At 34.4% G+C, this 20,652-nt stretch overlaps 2 protein-coding genes across 2 annotated transcripts; one reads left to right on the top strand and one right to left on the bottom strand.

The window, feature by feature from the left end:
- The first annotated feature begins 4,470 nt into the window (after positions 1–4,470).
- On the top strand, positions 4,471–7,662 carry LOC127106341 (70 kDa peptidyl-prolyl isomerase). Its single transcript, XM_051043649.1, has 12 exons — positions 4,471–4,756; positions 4,851–4,937; positions 5,072–5,332; positions 5,423–5,497; positions 5,593–5,673; positions 5,763–5,957; positions 6,070–6,159; positions 6,277–6,452; positions 6,541–6,663; positions 6,774–6,920; positions 7,032–7,159; positions 7,292–7,662. The coding sequence occupies exons 1-12, from the start codon at positions 4,576–4,578 to the stop codon at positions 7,458–7,460; spliced, it is 1,713 nt and encodes a 570-aa protein (XP_050899606.1). The 5' UTR covers positions 4,471–4,575; the 3' UTR covers positions 7,461–7,662.
- An 807-nt stretch (positions 7,663–8,469) lies between these two features.
- On the bottom strand, positions 8,470–14,983 carry LOC127101978 (pentatricopeptide repeat-containing protein At5g27270). Its single transcript, XM_051039404.1, has 8 exons — positions 14,269–14,983; positions 11,396–12,809; positions 10,998–11,309; positions 10,596–10,700; positions 10,425–10,512; positions 10,210–10,331; positions 9,831–9,895; positions 8,470–9,628 (listed from the first exon to the last, which is right to left on the bottom strand). The coding sequence occupies exons 1-8, from the start codon at positions 14,815–14,817 to the stop codon at positions 9,065–9,067; spliced, it is 3,219 nt and encodes a 1,072-aa protein (XP_050895361.1). The 5' UTR covers positions 14,818–14,983; the 3' UTR covers positions 8,470–9,064.
- Positions 14,984–20,652: the final 5,669 nt, after the last annotated feature.

Here is a 20,652-nt window from a genome sequence, read left to right on the forward strand (position 1 = left end):
AACCTAGTCTGCAAGATTCTCACGCATGCCTATCCATCAAATGCCTTCACCACCTAGTCTGCAAGATTCCCACGCATGCCTTACACGTGTCGCATCTTTGCATGCAACACTAACACCAAGCCTTCCCCTAGACAAGACAAGTGTAACCTACTCTGTACCAATGCATGCCAACCTATCCACCTAGTCTGCACCTAGTCTGCAAGATTCCCACGCATGCCTTACACGTGTCGCATCTTTGCATGCAACACTAACACCAAGCCTTCCCCTAGACAAGACAAGTGCAACCTACTCTGTACCAATGCATGCCAACCTATCCACCTAGCCTGCAAGATTCCCACACATGCCTTACACGTGTCACATTTTTGCATATTCAAACTATTTGAAAACGGGTATAAATAGAAGGTCATTCTTGCAAGTTTTCATCAACCACTAACACTTTTATTCAAAGAACTCCGGCGAAACATCTCATCCACCAAGCTTCGTTCTACATTGCAATCATGTCTCTTCTTACCATGGGCCAAGAACACAGAGGCACTAGGGCAAACATTGCCTTATTCGTAAGTTTTTCTTGAACATTGCCTCTTTCGTATGTTTACAATTTGTTTTTTAAAAGTCCAATCTAATGATTGTTTATATTGTTTGTTTTTAAAGGATCCCAAGAAATTTCGTCAACGTTCACACCCTATGCCTTATCCAGACCCATGGTGCGTACCTTACATAGAGCGTGCGGGGTTCGGTCATGTTATGCATGTCGTAAATGCCACAATTGATGTCAAATTTATTCTTGCTTTGTGTGAACGTTGGAGACCAGAGACACACACTTTTCACCTACCAATCGGTGAATGTACCGTCACACTAGAGGACGTGTACATGCTTTTGGGTCTTCGAATAGATGGTAAGCCTGTGACTGGAAATGTTCAACAGCCCAACGAAATATGTGTTCAAATGTTGGGCGTAGATCTGGTCGAGGGTGAGGGATCTGCAAAAACAAGGGGTCAGGGTATTAAACTATCGAGCCTCCAATTCTACCACGACTCCATAACTTTGACTGAGGATTCGTCCGAACAAGAAAAAATCATAAAAACCAGGGTTTACATTATGTTATTGTTTGGGAACTTGCTATTTCCCGAAGGCACGGAAAATAGCATAAACTTTATGTACTTGAGTTTGCTCGAGGACATTGATAGAATAAGCACGTATAGTTGGGGTTCTGCTGTATTGGCTTTCCTATATAGCTCTTTGTGCAAAAATGCACAAAATGACCACTGTACATTTTTCGGATGTGCTTTTTTGCTCCAAACATGGGGGTGGTGGAGATTGTCGAGGCTAGCCCCAGAAAATCCTAACGTCTACTCCTTCCCCTACGCAACTAGGTAAATTTATGATGTTATTTCATTTTGTATATTTATTCTATAAATATTTGTAAATAATATTATTTATCTTTTTTTGTTTAGGTTCATTACAACCGGACTAGATTACAGTCTTACCCCAAAAAATAAAATAATATTTTATCGTCAACTCTTGGATCGTCTCCGAGCACAAGATGTATTACCACTAAATCACTCATCTTCTAACTGATTTATTAATATCAAGCATTCTCAATAAATGATATATTTACTTTTTTCTTTGCAGTTTATTTGGAGGCCATATTTGGGATTGGAACATCAACCCAACCCCGAAGATGCAGCTGTTTGGACAGCAAAAACGGCTATAATGCGGTTCACCACTGTGGAGATGCACCAAAGTGACTGTGTCAAACTGCAATTCGGAATGCATCAAGAAATCCCAGGCCCCCCAATGTCTTTGGAACCTTGGCATCTTAAAAAAGTCAGCCACCAGTGGTATGCCCAAAATTGGAAGGAATTTGCAAAGGAGTTTCGTAAAATATGGAAAGACCGTGTCCATTATGTTCTACAATTTCCGGTGGCGCCCAACGAAATGAAGCCGACAAGGGAATATGTGGATTGGTATAAAGCAAATACAAATCCAGAAATGATTGTGTCTGACCCGTTCTATTTGGACGATCCCCAGATGCAACAACCATATTTCCAACAACAACAACCACCACAATATTCCCAACAACAACAACCACCACAGTATTACCAACAACAACAACCACCACCATATTACCAATAACAACCACCACCACCTTATTACCAACAACAACCACCACCACCGTATTACCAACAACAACCACCACAACACATGTTCACCCCCCAACCAAATCAACACTACATACCACAAACTCAACCCCAATACCATGAAGATTACCAACACCAACCTCAACATTCCCACCACCATCAACAGTCCCAACACCTACCACAATATCAATCCCCCACATCCACCAATCCCAACACTTCCATCACGACAATGTCCCGAGCTCTTCCAGTCCTCCACCTAGCCCCGACACGGGTATACAAGAGGATTACCAACAAGACTACTACACACCACAACAAACATTGTTCTTTAGCCAACCCGATTCAACCCTCAACTACCAAAGGCCATATTTCGAGGGCGCACCCAACAGGAGTCAGTTTGTCCCACCGAGACAAAGTTTTGAGGGCGCAGAGGGCACCCGCCTTTCCTACAGCATTGAAGGGACTTCGACCCAACCACAACGGCAAACGGCAAGGGGACGCATTAGGACTAGGGGTGGTAATAGGGAAGCACCACCACCACGTGAACCGTCTAGGCGAGTAGTTAGACCTCCCCCGTGCAGATCGTACCAGGGACCGCATCATATGTGATAAATCCCAAATTAATAATGCATTTTAATCATATCTTTATAATATTTGTCTTGGGTATTATTTTAATAAAAATATTTTGTGTTTATTATCTTTATATCTTTATCTTTAAAGATATTGTGTATCATATCTTTATATATATATATATATATATATATATATATATATATATATATATATATATATATATATATATATATATTAATTTACATGTATATAAATATTTATTTACACGTATATAAATTAATTTTTTTCCAAAAATTTATAAATAATATTAATTACTTATAAATTAAATTAATATATATATAAATTAATATATATATATATATATATATATATATATATATATATATATATATATATATATATATATATATATATATATATATATATATATATATATATATATATATATATATATATATATATATATATATATATATATATATATATCTTGTAAATAATATTATTTATATATATGTATTATATAAATTAATATAATTTATAATAAATATAAATTAATAAATTTAAAATAATTTAAAAAATATTTTTTTTTTAAAATATTATTAAAAAAATAATAATAATAATAATAATAATAAAAACAAGGTAGGCGCCACTCCTAGTGGCGACTTGCCCTACCCTTAAGGGTAGGCGCCAACTAGGGTGGCGCCTAAGGCCAATTTAGGGCAAAAATTGGTCATTTTTGTAATTTTTTTGAAATATAGGGTATTTTTGGAAACAAATTTAAAAAATTGGATATTTAAAAAAAAATCAAAATTTTTTACACTGTCAATGCATATCAATTAAATTCAATAAAAAAAGAGTGAACTAAAAATTGATTTTTAAAAATTCTGTAATTTATTTTCGATAGACAAAAAATATAAAATTAACTCTATTGATTTTTTTAAAAGAAATTGGTAAAAGTTCATAGATTTTTTTAAAAATATGATAGAAACTCATGGGTATTTTTAAAAAAAATTCCGGCAAAAACTCTGATTTATTTAAAATTTTGGTAAAACCTCATTAATTTTTTAAAAAGTCTGATAAAATCTCAAAATTTTGAAAATTTTGCAAAAACCTATATTTTAAAAAAAATCCCATAATGTATTTTAAAAATTCAATAGTTTAAATTTAGTAAATTTTAAAAAATCTAGTAAAAACTCATGAGATTCCCAAAAATATAATAAAAATTCATAGATCCCAAAAATTCGATAAAAATTAATGAAATTCTTTAAAAATGGGATAAAACTTCAAAAATATTTCAAAAATTCAAGAAATACATAATAATTTTTAAAAACGTAAAAAATCACAGAATATTACGAGGGGTGTTGAGTTTAATTTTGGAGTGGCCTAAAAAATTCTTTAAAAATTAGACCTCAATTTTTAAGGTCATAAATTATAAATTTTCACATCATCCACGTAATTTTAATATAAAATAAAGAATTTTATTTTTAATTATTATTGGTGTCAAAAAAGGAAACGGTCAACAATCAGTTACATTCCCGCGACAAATAACGAACAATCCCTTTAAAGTTAGATCTCAAGATTTGAACAAGTTCTCGTTTCCATATTTTGCATATTTATTTTTATTTATAATTAAATTGAACAAATATTCAAATAAAAAACAAACCTGAAATTAGATGATTCTGGAACGATCATGAGACAGCTTTGAATCCAAGAACTCTCTAGACACACTCATTTCGCTCCTTTTTTTCTATATATACACACACAAGCTCGAGTATGCATTATTCAAATTCAACAATTTCATAAACAATTTGAAGCTCATAAATCATTCTCTGATTCACATAAGTCTCCTTTTGTTTTTCCATCAATGGACGAGGATTTTGATTTTTCAACTGCAGGCGACATGGAAATGCCGGAAGATGAAGAGATGGCGAGTCCGATCCACAAGGTCAGTGAAGAGAAGGAAATTGGGAAGAATGGTTTGAAGAAGAAGCTCGTAAAGGAAGGTGACGGATGGGAAACTCCTAGTAATGGAGATCAAGTTGAAGGTAATTCAAAGTTCAAACCCTATTTCACATAAGGAATTGGATTATGGTAATAATGTAATGTGATTTTAATTGCGTTTCTTCTTTCTTTTTGTAGTTCATTATACTGGAACTTTGCTTGATGGAACTAAATTTGATTCTAGCCGTGATAGGGGTACTACTTTCAAGTTTAAGCTTGGTCAAGGTAATGAATGTTCAATGTGTCTGGTGTATGAGTTTGTGATTCATAGATCTTCATGATCCAATGATTGAGATCGCTTTGTTTCATCGTTATGCGGAAGTTAATTGCTGGATTGTTATTGTTTTTGTCGATGACAGGCGAGGTGATCAAGGGGTGGGATGAAGGTATCAAAACCATGAAGAAGGGTGAAAATGCCATTTTCACAATACCTTCCGAATTGGCTTATGGTGAGTCTGGATCTCCTCCTACTATTCCCCCGAACGCGACTCTTCGGTTTGATGTGGAGCTACTGTCTTGGACAAGTGTTAAGGATATTTCCAAGGATGGAGGAATATTGAAGAACATAATAACTGAAGGGGAGAAATGGGAAAATCCTAAGGATCTTGATGAAGTATTTGGTAAGCAACTTATTTTATTGTCCTCTTTGAGATGAGAGAACATTGATCATTATTATCTTATATTTTGCTGTATTTTTATTCTTTCTTCAGTTAAGTATGAAGCTCGTCTTGAAGATGGGACAATTATTTCAAAATCTGATGGAGTGGAGTTCACTGTTCAAGAGGGTAAGTTTCATGCTTCAAACCTATAAATTATTTGTGTATAAAAAATGTCTTCTGATTGCTGGTAATTGATGATGATGCATATTTCTTTTATACAGGTTATTTCTGTCCTGCATTGGCCAAGGCTGTGAAAACAATGAAGAAGGGAGAGAAAGTTCTATTGAATGTTAAGCCAGAATGTGAGTCAACCTTTTGTTATTATCAGAATTATATAAATACATGTTTTGCTTGCTTTTATAAGTTTATTGAGTTTTTATAAATTCTGCAGATGCATTTGGTGGGAGTGGAAAACCTTCATCAGGAGATGATGGTGCTGTACCTCCAAATGCTTCGCTTCAAATAGATCTAGAGTTAGTCTCGTGGAAGTCCATATCTGACATTACTATGGATGGGAAGGTCCTTAAGAAGATCTTGAAGGAAGGAGAGGGATATGAACGGCCAAATGATGGAGCTGTGGTCCAAGGTACAGTTTTGCTAATAAGAGATATTTTTTAAAGTTTTTGAGTTTTCCTTGTTTCCTTGTATTTTATATTGGATTATAATATTGAATTGATGCATTATTTTCACTGATTCAGTGAAACTTATTGGCAAGCTACAAGATGGAACTGTCTTTCTTAAGAAAGGTCATGATGATGATCAGCCATTCGAGTTCAAAATTGACGAAGGTACTCTTAAACAATGGTTTTAACTTAAACTTTGAGTCTTAAAATAGATGCTACTGTAAACCCCCTTAAATAAGCTACTACAATAATCCTAATTGGTGTCTTCCACGCATCATGTAGAGCAAGTAATTGATGGACTTGATAGAGCTGTGAAGAATATGAAGCAAGGGGAAATTGCATTAGTGGTCATACAGCCCGAGTATGCTTTTGGTTCATCTGCCTCCCCTCAGGAATTGGCTACTGTTCCTCCTAATTCCACCGTTTACTATGCAGTTGAGCTGGTTTCCTTTGTAAAGGTGAGAAATCTTGCCTTAACTTCCTTTAGGTTTTCTTATTTTGGCAAAGTTGGGCGATATACTTAGATTACTAAAAAGCGGGGTGCAGGAAAAGGAATCATGGGATATGAATACACAAGAAAAGATTGAGGCAGCTGGAAAGAAAAAGGAAGAAGGTAATGCATTGTTCAAAGCTGGTAAATATGAAAGAGCATCAAAGAGATATGAAAAGGTACACTTGCGAAAACAGAAAGTCCCCAAACTACTATGTAAATTACAGATATGCTGTGGTTAAAAGTGAGTTAATTATACATGATTTCCTTTTCTTTTTCTGTGTGACAGGCCATAAAGTATATTGAGTATGATTCTGCGTTTATTGATGAGGAGAAACAGAAGGCCAAACTATTGAAAATTACATGCAATCTTAACAATGCAGCCTGTAAGCTGAAATTCAAGGACTACAAACAGACAGAGAAGTTGTGCACAAAGGTTAGTTATGATAATTTTTGCTTTTCTGTTATCTTTCTTGAGGTTGAGTTCAAGAGGAAATGAAGTGAAATCCATTGATTGACCTTATGAGAGTTTTGTTATACTGTGTAGGTGTTAGAGCTTGATAGTAGGAATGTTAAGGCACTATACCGTAGGGCACAAGCGTATATTCATCTTGTTGACTTGGATTTGGCGGAAATGGATATTAAGAAAGCCCTTGAAATCGATCCAGATAACAGGTACGCTCTTGGTCTTGTGTTCTCATGTGGTACATACAAACATTAGGTACCTTGTTCTAAAGGGACAACTGAAGAAACTGTCCCAATTCAAAATTTAGTTTAAACTGATCTTTGCTATGTGGATGTTTCCAGGGATGTGAAGAATGAGTACAAAATATTGAAGGAAAAAGTGAGAGAATACAACAAGAAGGATGCACAGTTTTATGGAAATATTTTTGCGAAAATGAATAAAGTAGAACAAGCAAGAACTGCAGAAGCAAAGCAGGAACCTGTGGCCATGGCTGTGGATAGTAAAGCTTAAAGTAGGACTTAGGAGCTGACAATGTTATGTTTGTATCCATCTTTGCAAAATAGCACTAGCATGATATTGCAATTGCTGAGTGGTCTTTTTCTAGTCTGGGTCCTAAAACTGTTTCTTGTGAATCATGCTTTTAGTCTTCATTGTCACCTTGAGTCTTGTAGAATGATGATTAATAAGAAATGAAGTAATCAGGATTTGGTAATTTAAGTGTCTTTTACTCTTACTTTAAGTAAGGTTGCAATATTAATAGTAATACAATTTCTTACAAAGAAATGGAAATTGAGTTTCGCAGTTTTCTATATTAAGGATATCATACAAAGAATTTATGTTTTTCAACAGTAAATTCAATAAAAAAAATTATTAAAAAGTCATTAATGCATATGGAACTTTGAAAATGAGTTTGTATTAAAAAACAAGAAAATCTCAAAAATGGAAGCTCAAGGTAATTAGACATTAGACATAAATATACAGAAGATATCTAAGGACGAGAGTGATTGTTGTATTGATGTACATGCCCGTCAACAAAAAGGCTTGTTGTGCACTAGAGGAAACAAGCAGGACAAGGATTGTGGCGACATGGCTACTATTGAGGATGCATGGAAGATTTGCTGTTGCTAGCACAACTCAGATACAAGTGAATGAAAGAGCAGAGGAAGGAGTTCATCAACAAGTTTTATGAGACTATGGAAAGAGAGGTCCCTGCTAGAATATCAAGAAATGCTATCAACAAATTCCTGAAATTGATGTCCGCCAATTATTTTATGTCTCATAGTAATGAGACTAAAAGGTTCATATAGTTTAGGGTTGATTATCTTGTTATTATTGAGTCAGATAAATATAAATTTTAGGCTTTGGCAAGGAATGATTTTTCCTTGTTGTTATTCTTCATCTTCTTTGCTAATAGGAAATTTTAGTCAATTAGTTATAATCTGATAAACTAAGTTAATACAAATTGGATTGAAAAGTATAAATCTGAAAGTATATTTATATGCATGTAATTGACACAAGCTCGCTTCTCAAAATCATGTCTCTTAATATCTTAATCTGTGTATTGTCCTGGATTATTTTGAAAGTAGAATTTTCTCAATCACAAGTATTATGTTGAAACTGATAATTGACCTTACATGTGGTTATTGAATATGGAATTTCAATGAATATATAAATCTCTGTACACGGGTGTAAATTTCTGGTCTACACTGGGATTTTCACTTTCTGTTACATAACACTTGCAGTCCCCACTCGTGAACCCCAAATGTTCACAAGTAGCCCCACTAAACACACTCTTATCATAATAGTTGCACATGTTACTCCTTGGTTCAACATCCTTTAATTGGGAGGTAGAATAAACACTTTCCTGGCGTATACAGAATTCACTGGACAATGAAAGTGGCCCGGGTCCTCGTCATTAACAACAAAAGTACATTTTGAACTAAGACTTCAAATTGTTCAATTATTGTTGCCAGCAGTAATGCAGAGCTATAGTCAGGGTTCCATCGTCATCATTGTCAATTAAGTTATATATACAAACCTGACGATCATTGTCAGCTCTTCTCTGTACCATATTGCTTCTCAAGCATACATGCATTTTTGAAGTAGTTTATATCTCAAGGAACTTTCACTCTCTTAGCCGATCCCACTTCAAGTTTTTTGAGGAAAGGAATCCTCATCTTGTTCATTAAACTCAATATTTCATTAGCCTGGCTTTCCATTCCTGCAGATTTATATAAATGTACAGCTACACTCATGACGAACCTGTCCCCTTTTGTTGATTTGTGTATACTTTCAAAAAAGTTGATTCCTTCTTCCACGAGTCCATATTTCAGGTAACCTTTCAGAATTGTTCGATAACATATGAGATCGGGAATTAAACCAAAAGTTGATATTCCCACATATACCCTCTTGGCTTCATCAATCATCCCGGCATTTATGAATGCTGAGAGCAAAATATTAAAATGGGCACAGGATGGTGAAATGCCCTTGCTCTGCATAGCATATATGGTTTCCTCAGCTTTGGAGTAATTTAGGCTTTTCGTATATGCTTGGACTAGTGAAAGATAGGTGGAAGAATCGGGCAAACAACCTTCTCTCTGCATGGCCTGGAAAAGTTTCTCTACTTCATGATGAACTCCAGCATTTGCATATACGTATATCATAATATTATAGCTGATCTGTAACCCCCGGCAAAGGTAAAAGAATTAGCTCCAATTTTCTAAAATAGTCATTATTTAAAAAATGAAAAATGTAAAATATGTCATTATTTTGGGTCATAACATAACTCAAGCTTTTAAATAAAATTAATTCAACAACACCTATAAAAGTTGCAAAGTATATACTTGAGTCTTGAAATATAGTTAAAAAAATTTAACTTACCTTTCCAGGTTTAATTCCTTCTTCTTGCATTTTACTAAACAACTGTGAAGCTTTGTCTATCATACCTACAAAATACATAATTATGAGCTTTCTTGCGACAAAGTAGAGCACTAATCATGAAAAATAAATGAACTAATCACCAATCATCAAGTGCTAATCACATTATGTTTGCACTCTCCATTGCAAGGAAATCATATTGGATACAAAAAAATAATATATATATATATATATATATATATATATATATATATATATATATATATATATATATATATATATATATATTATGCACGAGAAAACAGGTAGAATGAAATTTTCAAGCGCAAAATTGTATCTAGAATCATCAAAATTTCATCAATTAGGTAAAATGGTCCACTACCAGCTTTCCCATAATAGCCTATCAAATTCATATATGCTTTTTCATCCAAAGGGACACCTAATGAGCAAGCTTTGTTGAACATCTCCACAGCTCTGTCCAACTTTTGATATTTTCCGTAGACACTGCATATAATTTAACATTGGTCAAAACTTTAGCAACCAAAAGAATAGATACAAAACTTTTATCGGCGGAAGACAGCTTATAGAAGCTATAACCTTATCATAGTGTTATATGTTTGAATTGATGGAGTGATGCCATTGGTACACATGCGCTCAAAAATACTAGATGCAAAATGCAATTTTCCTACAACACGAAATAAACTGTATTAGCAAGCTTGCTGTTTTAACTTTATCTTTCCTATGTAAACAGAAAGCTTGAGACCAAACCTGCTTCAAGCATGGATTTGATAAACGTATTATAAGCAACAGTATCAAGTTTCAAGTTTCCTTCAAGGCTATGAGAGATAATATTCTCGGCTTCCCGATGTTTTCCTAATTAATAAGTACACATAAAATCACCAGTTAAATGTTAAGAAACTGCATGCTGAAAAGAGAAGCAACAAAAATAATTGATGTTCCTGAAACTTCCCAACTGTTGTACAACTCTTCCCAATCCAAAAAAGCTATAGATTTGCATATAAAAAAGCTATAGATAGTAAAAGATAATAACTCAAGACTTGTTAATTGTTATGGCATATCCAGCTCATTGGTAGAATTATGTGAGAGGACAAGGTGTTGCATTTCAGGTTGATATGATTCAGATACCAGTTTAGTTAACTGTGGCCATACCTTGATTTGTCAAAGCATTTACAGCAATGCTAATACCAACGGCACCTAAATCATGTCCTTCCTCTGTTGCTTGCTTATATAACAAATACGCTTTGTCTTGTTTGCCACATTTGGCATATGCATCAATCATAGAGTTATAAAATAGTTTACTATACGTTGGAGAATTTACATATTCTGCAAAAATATCCTCAGCTTGTTTGAGCATATGTTGATTCCCGTAATGGCTAATTAAAGAAGCTGCAGTGACTTCTTCCATTCTGCAGCCAGGGGTAATCAACTGGTGGTTGAGTGATTCTGCTTTTCTGATTTCTCCTGGGGAAAAAAAGAAGGTTGAAAATAGAAACATCAAAAAAGATATCACAGAAAGAGGTGCAATCAATTTCGAAGTAGAGATATACCGTCTTTAGTCAAACTAATGATGAAGTGACAAACAATATTTGATCCCCCTGCACAACCCAGCAATAGTTTCAGTAACATTTTTGTCTTACTGAAGTTGTTATTTGTCAGATATACACGGAGCATCATCCCAAGAGCTGTAGTATCAAGTTTGTCAGTGGGCTTTGTGGTGACTAGTTTATCATCGATTTGCACATCCTCCTTATGTTCACAAAGAATCCAATAAAATGTCTGGAAGAATTTACAATTTTTGAGAGATTCATGCTTAACCATTTGATTTGTCAACTGCTCAGCTTCCGGCAGCATTCCCTCCTTGCAATAAACCTTCATGACTGTCCTGTAAAGCTCCTCATCAAATTGTGTCCCGTCCTTCCTTATTTGAGCAATAAACTCCTTCGCCTTGTTCATCAAATTAAGTCTTACATACAGTCTAAGCATATCATTATAAGAACCGGCATCGGGGAGCTCTGTCTTGCATAGAGCTAAAAATGTTCCTTCAGCTGATACTACATTTTCTTTCATCACGTAACACTGTAACAGGACAATATAAGCAAATCGAGAGAAATGTAGGTTTTTAGACTTCATGAGTCCAATAACTTCTAAAGCTTTGTCGACATTTCCTGAAGCAAGATGGACTTGTGACATTGCCAAATATGTCTTCTCATTGGTCAGTAGGCCTTCGTACTTTATCTTTTCAAATGTTTTGCAAGCATCGTCGTATAAACCAAGCTTTCCATAAACTCTTATAAGCAAACCATATATGACTTCATCAGCTGGAATTTTGTTTCTTGCCATTTCAGAAAAGAGAGAGAGGACTCTAGAGTAATCTTCGTATCTGTAATACAAAGATATAAGGGTAGCGCAAGTGTAATTACTGGGAGTTACTCCATGAAACCTCATATCATCATACAGTCTTTGCACTTGATCTCTGTTTTCATTTTTAGCATTTAAATTTATGAGTGAGTTATAAGTTGATTCCTCAGGGACAAATCCTCTATTCTTCATCTCATCAAAAGTCTCGAAAGCATCGATGTGCAGCCCTTCTTTGACAAGAGAACTAATGACTACTGTATAAGTAAAATAATTAGGTACTACCCCATTTCTTACCATATCCCTCCACACCAGAACAGCCTCTCTATGGAGTGATTTCTTTTGCAAAGATGATAGCATAAAGTTGAAGACAGCAACTGATAGAATTATTCCCCTTTCTTTCACAGCCGAATAGAAAGATAACATGGACTTATGGCGCCCCCATCTAGCATAAGAACAGAGCATGGTACCACAAGCCACCTCATCTGGCTCACAACCTGTATCGAGCATCTCCAAGAAGATTTCTTCCGCCAGATTAAGCTTTCCAACTTGCCCATATAGGCGCAACACAATAGTGTAGACAATAACACTCGGATGGTAGCTCAGCTGTTGAAGCATAGGACTATCAATACACGGGATCAATTTTTATACAATGAGGCCAAACAACGTAAATAAAACAAACTAGCATTACAATATTATCAACACACACTACGGTCAAGTGAAATTGTGAAGTTTACGTGATTCCCATCATATAGAGAGTAGGCCCCATCAGATAAAAAGTGGGTTCTGTATTATTTAGTGGGCAAAATTACATTTACGCTTTGCAGTCTTTTAAGTTTGACCTTTATTTCGGATTGGTTCTTTAAGTTTCTTTTGTTCCGTATTGGTCTTTTATGTTGCATTTTGTTTGCACCGTTAGCATTTTTAACAAGTTTGGTTAAAAAAGCACGTGTGGCATTTTAATTTTGAGATAAGCCATATAGACATTTCAGATCCGTCCATTTCCCTTCTCCTTTCACTTTTTTTTCATTTAAATTTAAACTATGAAATCCAAAAACCTCAGAACCAATGAAGCAAATTTTTCGCAACAATTTCTTTATTCAAGAGTAATGGTTCAAATTCAAGAGCCTAAAACAATGAGTCGTTCATCTCTAGTGTTATGTGAGATGAATGGGCGCATGAAGATTGCTCATCTCTAGTTATAGAACAAAAGTTGGGTTCACACAGTTACGAAATGTAAGATAAAGGACAACAATGAAAGAGGGGCATAATTGAAAGGATAGCTGTGTAAATAGAATGTAACATAGAAGACCAATACATGACAATAAAAAGATTCAAAAGACCAATCCAAAATAAAGATCAAATTTAAAGGACTGCAGTCATACTTTTGCCTCTTACAAAGACCATCATAAATTTCATCATGTCTAAAAGATTGTAATGTTGCACTCCTCAAAATAAAATGAGTTATGCATGTAATTTAACCCACTATCTAAGATTTTCTAGCCCCAAAACAGATTCTAATCTGAGGCTTAGATTAGTAGATTCAACAAAAGAAAGCAATTCTAGCCTCACATCAACATTGCTCAACTCAATTTACTTAAATGTATTCAAAACTAAATAACTTTACATATAACTCGCTTTTATTCAAAATCAGTTCATTTAAAATCATTTTTTGTCACCACGGAATCACTTATGTTTAATTAGAAGTGATGAAAAAAATGATTTCAGTTTGGGTCTTTTCACATCAAACTTGTCGTTAGACTATAAACATCAAACCATAAATCACTAAAGTTCAATACTAACCAAATCAACTATACAAAATCAATTTTATTCCAAATAAACACAGCACTAAAATTGATTTTGACAAGTCTGCAAAATGTCGATTGTAATTGATTTTTCCTCTAAAATTGATTCTAAAAATTTTAACTTTTAACTTCAAACGTGATTTTTAAACTCAAATTATTTGTTCAATGGATGCATTCAAACATAAATTACTTCATATTTAACTAAAATTAATGTTTGTCACAGCACAACCATCCAATCAAAGAGTGTCAGAGAGAGAGACCTGCATTTTCATCCAGCCAAAGAAATCTCTAACTTGTCTCCACCCCTTTTGCTCCTTAAGCACAACACACATCTCCTTGAAAGTAAGCTTCCCAACAAAAGAACCCATAACCACCCTCATATCATACACCCCATCAGACAATTCAGAAAGAGCACGAACCTTCTTAATTGCAGCAATCACGTGTTTTCCATACAACTGACCATTACGATCATCTTTCAAATACTGAACCATCTGTTCAGGAGTTCTCTTAATCCAACGAGGAGTTTGAGCTTTAGGACCTTGGTTCCTCCTTAGAGCGCTGAGATACCGAGCTTTACCCTTGATTATGCGGCGTGCGTTGTTGTCGGAGAGAGGGGCTTTAGGTCTGAGGTAATCTGGTTTGGGTTTGGCTGGGTCGCCGATGTGGGGGGACCATGGGTCACGGTGTACTTCATGGGATGGGGTGTAACTGCGAATGGGTTTGTTGTAGTTCTTTGTCTTCTTCTTCTTGGTGTGGTGTGGAGGTAGCAGTGGCGTAGAGTAGAGGAACGAGGATTTCAAAGACTCCATCTCCAAATTCAAATTTCACTACCAGGTGTTTGAGAAAATGTGGAGATCAGAAGAACTATGCATAACAACCGCGAGAAAGTGCTCTGTGTTTGCCTTTTGGTAACGACTAGCGATAAAATAAGAAGGAATGGGTAATTGGTAGTTGCTACTCGATATTTTTTATTAGTATATGAAAGGTATAAATAGATGTTTCAGTTTTGAGAATTTCTAATATGTTGTCAAAATAATCCCTATGATATTGATATGATATTTCATGTTTTTTTTTTAAATTAAATTTAAAAGTAAAATGTTTTCTAACAAAATAGCATTGAATTGAATTGATTTTTAAATCATGTTATTAAGTATATATATATATATATATATATATATATATATATATATATATATATATATATATATATATATATATATATATATATATATATATATATATATATATATATATATATATATATATATATATATATATATATATATATATATATATATATATATATATATATATATATATATATATAAAACAATGAAGGTCCAAAACTAGGATGAATGACAATGATCAGAGTTTGGATAGGGTATTATAGAGTACATTTTTATATTTGTGGTTGAAAAAAATCTTCGTATCCGAGTTCATATCCGCTTGAATATCAAAGTTAACACTCGTACTCATAATCTCTGGATATGTAAGTACTCATACTCGTATCTGTTATGTATTTCTAATAAAAATAAATATATCAAGTATAAAATATCATATCATTTTATGTTTTTAAGATCATTAAAATGTTTTCAAAAAATGTATTGTTGAATTATAAAATAAACAAACAATATTAAATATGTAATAGTTAAACATTGACGTATTCATAAAAATATATTTATTTTTATATGATAATGTAAATTAAAATATATAAATAAATATATTGTGCGGGTATGGGGCGAGGTGAGTACTAAGGTGCTCATACCCGCACTCATACTCATTTATTTAAATGGGTAATTATTCGAGCTTGTGTCAGTATTTAATTTTGCGGGTTTTTACCCTACCCGTTGTGGGTATCTATTGGGGATGAGTCAAACTGTCATCCCTACCTAAAACTAATAGGATAATTGTCGAAAATGATCAAGTAATGATCGTTTCACTAAGATTAGTAGGACAAGTGTGGAAAATGATTAAGTATGGATCAATTATCTTACACTAGTTGGATAAGTGTCGAAAATGGTCAAGGAATCACTACAACCGCGCCATGTTCTTCTGTAAAACTTATGGGACAAACCAGTTGAACATGTGATGTCACATTTGTGTCACTAATCGTATTGTTGCAATCTCTTCTCATGCTACTAGCTCCACGATTTTTCTAGATGTGAGAGATGTACCTATAAAAGATACTTTGATGAATAAAGGATTGTATGATCATATTTGAGGGGTGGGTTGAACTATGTTATGTTACATGCAGTTGCTATATTTGTTAGGTGATTTCGGGGATCAGTATGGGATAAGTATGAGCTCATTAGCATAGAGAACTCCAAGATAAATGGTGACTCTTATTTTGTTTGAATGTGTTCTATGTAGTTTGAAATTGTGTGAGCATGTTAGTATTTATAAATACCTAATTGATATGTGTATCAATTCACAAGGATGGCATCGAGGGTGAGTTATCATGTTATGTCATCTTATATTGTTAGGTTGACCACCTTGAACAATAACTTTGGACTTCGTTATTAAGCTTGTTCAATTCCTTATGGTATAGATTTTCTTAGTGAATGATCCATGATTTGTCTTAGGTTGGGATGCTTAGACCCATACTGCAACACAAGTCCCATAAAACCTTAGTTTTTTTAATGTGTGATGTGTCTAAAAAGTATTAAAGTGGAAATTTTGAAGAAAAAATTTGAGATAGAAATATTCAAGTTAAGGTGCATCATCGACGTGAATGTAAAAATGTAGCACTTATGCTTCCCTTAGACGTGCAACTCATCAAGTGGTAAAATTTTAAGAATTATTATAGGTTGTCATGACATTGTTTTGCATGCTTTCATGGTTTTTGTTTTGAGATGTGTGTGTATGTGTGTTGTTTCGATTGGTTGATGTAATAAGGGGGTTGTTACTTTTTAAAGTGTAGTCAAGGTCATTGGATCTCTTGATTTTGCATGACATCATTGAATCACAATGAGCAAATACGAAAGATTTACAATTGTTGACGGAACCTTGTGATTAAACGATTTGCATTCCTTCTATGATTGCAACTTTCTGTTAGATGTATTTTGTATGATGTCAAAACTAGGATATTTTAGTGTTTATGTATATTGAACGGTATCCTCTGAGGCTCGATATGCATCTTAGCATTAGGAAGTATAAAAACATTTTGAAATAAGTTGGAAAAGGTTTCATGCATTAAAAACAAGTTTTTATGGGCAAAACAATCTATGTATCGACACATACATGATTTAGATCGACATATAGAAGAAGAAGAAAATTCTATGTGTCGACACATTCGATTTTTAGATTGGCTCATATAACCCATTTTTAAAGCATGTAGCCTCTGTTTGATGTGTCAACTGCATGTGTCGACTCATGACCTATACAGGTCGACACATGCATCGAACAGGTCGACACATGACTTACATAGGTTGACACATGCAACATATTTTTCAAAAATTCATGATTTTTTAAAATCTTTTACATTCCTTTTGCCTCCAAATATGCATGCATATGAATACTTCATAAATGCATCATTTCTAGTAAAGTTCTAGAGTAAACCTACACAAAACTGGGATTTTAAAGAGTTCTCATCATCTTAATCCTCATTTTATGCATACACACAAACAAACTACACATAATCATTTTTTGTTTGGGTGTCATCTAAAATTAGGGTTGATAATGTCCAATTTAGGTTGGTTGAATTGTAAATTGGATTGAGATCTTTTAGGGTTTCAAATAAGAAAACCAAGGCGGGATTTTCCTTCAATATCAATTTGGGATTTGAAGGTTTTGGACAAGATTACGCAATTTGGATTCGATCGAGTGAAGGCTTTGAAGAGTTGGAGGTTCTTGCAAAGGAGTAGCGTGAGACGGTGGATTTTATTGGTAAATCTTGGGTTACAACAATTTGTAATTTGGATTTGATCAAGTGAAGGCTTTGAAGAATGGGAGGTTCTTTCAAAGGAGTAGCGTGAGACGGTGGATCAAATTGGCATTGTTGTGTTACTTGATCAACTTTGATCAAGGGAATAGAAAGTGTCATAATCAACATCAAACTTCGGGTTTGTAGGGTTGGATTGCTACACTTCTCTTGTATACATACTTTTGCAAAGTAGGGTTAATTTCATTACGTTTGGATAAAGTCTTAAATTGTTGAATTCATCGATTGTACGATCATTACGTTTGGATAAAAAATTTGATAACCTTTTGAAATATGTTTTGTTGAGTTGATCACAATCCTTTAGATTGTGATTGAATTTAAAGATCAATAAAACCATATAAATTTCCAAACAAAATCGATTGTACACAAGGTGTTCGATAATTTGTATCAATAGTATTTTTGTGTGAGAGAATAGTCTTTACTTATAACATTGCATTCAATTGATTATGATTGATAGTTTTTTATCTAATTTGTATTCATTATCATATCTTGATTGCAATTACACATATCCAGGATTTTTGGTAGAGATTCGGTTAGACGATTTGATTCAAGTTACTTCTGTTCGCCATAAATTTTTCAAAACAGTTTTTTGTTAAAGTTCTTTTATCTTATGATCTATTCACCCCCTTAGACTGAAGCCTATCGTCTAACACCTTCTTATTTCCATTTCCCTCATTTAAGATTTTATGCTACTTATTTGAACTTTCAAGTCTTTCCCTCACTAGTGCACCTCATTCTTTCATTTATTTAATGGTACGTTTGATCATTGTTTCTTTATTCTTGTTTATTAAAAGTATAAACAGTTAATTTAATTGTAGTTGAACCTATTGTAGGTGTTTAATTGGCTGCATTATATGGTAAAACACTAATGTCTTGACTGATGTCATGACATGTATGTGTGACTACATTATAGTTACTGCAGGACTAGCTAACACAGGACTTATTGAATGTCAAACTGGATGCTATGACATTCATACCTGTCAACAGATACTAAGGAATAGAACAGCAGGAGTTCTGTTAGAACTTAGTACTCATTTGCAGTCTGGTTATCAAGGAAGAACCAGACCTGGCATAAGGCCTACTGACTGAATGTCAAACTGGATGTTATGACATTCATCATTGAAAGCAGCTGCTGAAGATTAGACAGAGTGGTGTTCTGTTATACTTCAGCATGGAACTTAGTTTGTTCTTCAAGAGAATAACAGAACTAACTTAAGGCCAATTGTGTAAATGTTAAGTTGGACACTTTGACATTTATTAATGTAAGCTGTCACTGTAGTATGGTCATTTTGATCATGTACAGATCAGCAAAATTGTACAGTCTGTTTTCTGGAAAAACAGACTCAGCATATGGACCTTGATGTCAAGCTGAATGTCGTGACATTCATGCCTGACAGCATATGCTAAATTGTAGGTTGTTCAGTTTTCTGTTTCAGCTTTTTCTCAGGCTATTCTTCAGGAAGTCAACAACTTAGAGAAAATCCAGGAAACCAACAACCAAGCTACAATTAAGGAACCTAACAAATAGCATATTTGTTAGCACACTAATATGTGGAAATTAGTTAGAATCCTATGTGGCATTATTTGTGGAGGTCTTGAGATATTTTAGGAACTAAATATGGAGATATTTTAGGAACTAAAAGATTGAAGACCTTGTTTGTAGCAGAAAGCTTCTGCTGATGTTGTAACAACAAAGGAGAAGTTTGCTGCGATTTCTGAAGGCCCAAATCCACTTGGGTGATTAGGTTATAAATAGCTGATTGTAATCTAGTCGTTGTAAGCCTCCTAGAATGAAAATTTAGGGGTGTGTGTAAGGTAAACCTCCCAACCTGTGGGATGGTTACCATGTGTTTCTCAGTGGTAAAAGCTGAGAGTTTTTGTAACTCAAGCCTGTAGGCAAGAGTGATTATGTGCTTGAACAAAGCTGTGAAGCAAGTTCAAGTTGGTTAGCATTACATTGTGATTGTAGTGATAGGAATGGAAACTGGAGGTTTCTATCTAGGAGTTCCTAGGTATAGATTGCATTGGGTAGGGATTAAGTGATAAGTTGTAAACGGGTGAGTTTAGCTTTGAATTGATACTACTAATAGTGGATCTTCTTCCTGGCTTGGTATGCCCCCAGACGTAGGTGATGTTGCACCGAACTGGGTTAACAATTACTTGTGTTTTTACCTTTTGCATGTTATAATTTTGTCAGTTATAAAATAAGGTAAACCTGTAATGCTGCAACAGATGATGTTCAAATCAATGTTGAGACATCATGCTGATAACTGTGCAGGCTCAACAGAAGTAAGTGCTATGTTTGATCTCTGCTGTGCCTGTGTACCAGATGGACAGAACTGGGTGTTCTTCCATTCTATGGTGATATAGTAGCAGATGTCGTGACATCTGTGAATGTGTGCATATCAGTACTAGGTTGTAATTTGTATAACTGTCTTGCTGTAATAGGTACTATGTTAGATCAGATGTCATTACTTGGAGTAGAACATCTGAATTCTGACTACACCAGAATTTCAATTGGTATCAGAGCAGGCATCCTGTTCTGCTTCTGGATGAGATCCATGGGTGATACTTTCTGGTATCTTGCAAGGAGTTATGTTAGTACTGATGCTGGAACCTGTGAAAGGTTCTGTAATTTCCCTGAATGGTCCCTTGAAGTAGGTGGATGGACTGTTCATGACAGGAATGGTGTGTACCTGTCTCT

Source organism: Lathyrus oleraceus, chromosome 7 (assembly GCF_024323335.1).
Source record: "Lathyrus oleraceus cultivar Zhongwan6 chromosome 7, CAAS_Psat_ZW6_1.0, whole genome shotgun sequence".
NCBI classification, from domain to species: Eukaryota; Viridiplantae; Streptophyta; class Magnoliopsida; order Fabales; family Fabaceae; genus Lathyrus; species Lathyrus oleraceus.

Bases quoted from the DNA above. Each gene is read 5' to 3' on its own strand.
- LOC127106341 (XM_051043649.1), top strand. From the start codon at position 4,576: ATGGACGAGGATTTTGATTTTTCAACTGCAGGCGACATGGAAATGCCG. The intron at 6,160-6,276 runs GTACTCTTAAAC...CGCATCATGTAG, and splicing joins CGAGTTCAAAATTGACGAAG to AGCAAGTAATTGATGGACTT. The intron at 6,664-6,773 runs GTACACTTGCGA...TCTGTGTGACAG, and splicing joins CATCAAAGAGATATGAAAAG to GCCATAAAGTATATTGAGTA.
- LOC127101978 (XM_051039404.1), bottom strand. From the start codon at position 14,817: ATGGAGTCTTTGAAATCCTCGTTCCTCTACTCTACGCCACTGCTACCT. The intron at 10,701-10,997 runs GTATGGCCACAG...CTTATTAATTAG, and splicing joins AAATGCTTTGACAAATCAAG to GAAAACATCGGGAAGCCGAG. The intron at 10,513-10,595 runs GTTTGGTCTCAA...TTCGTGTTGTAG, and splicing joins CAAATCCATGCTTGAAGCAG to GAAAATTGCATTTTGCATCT.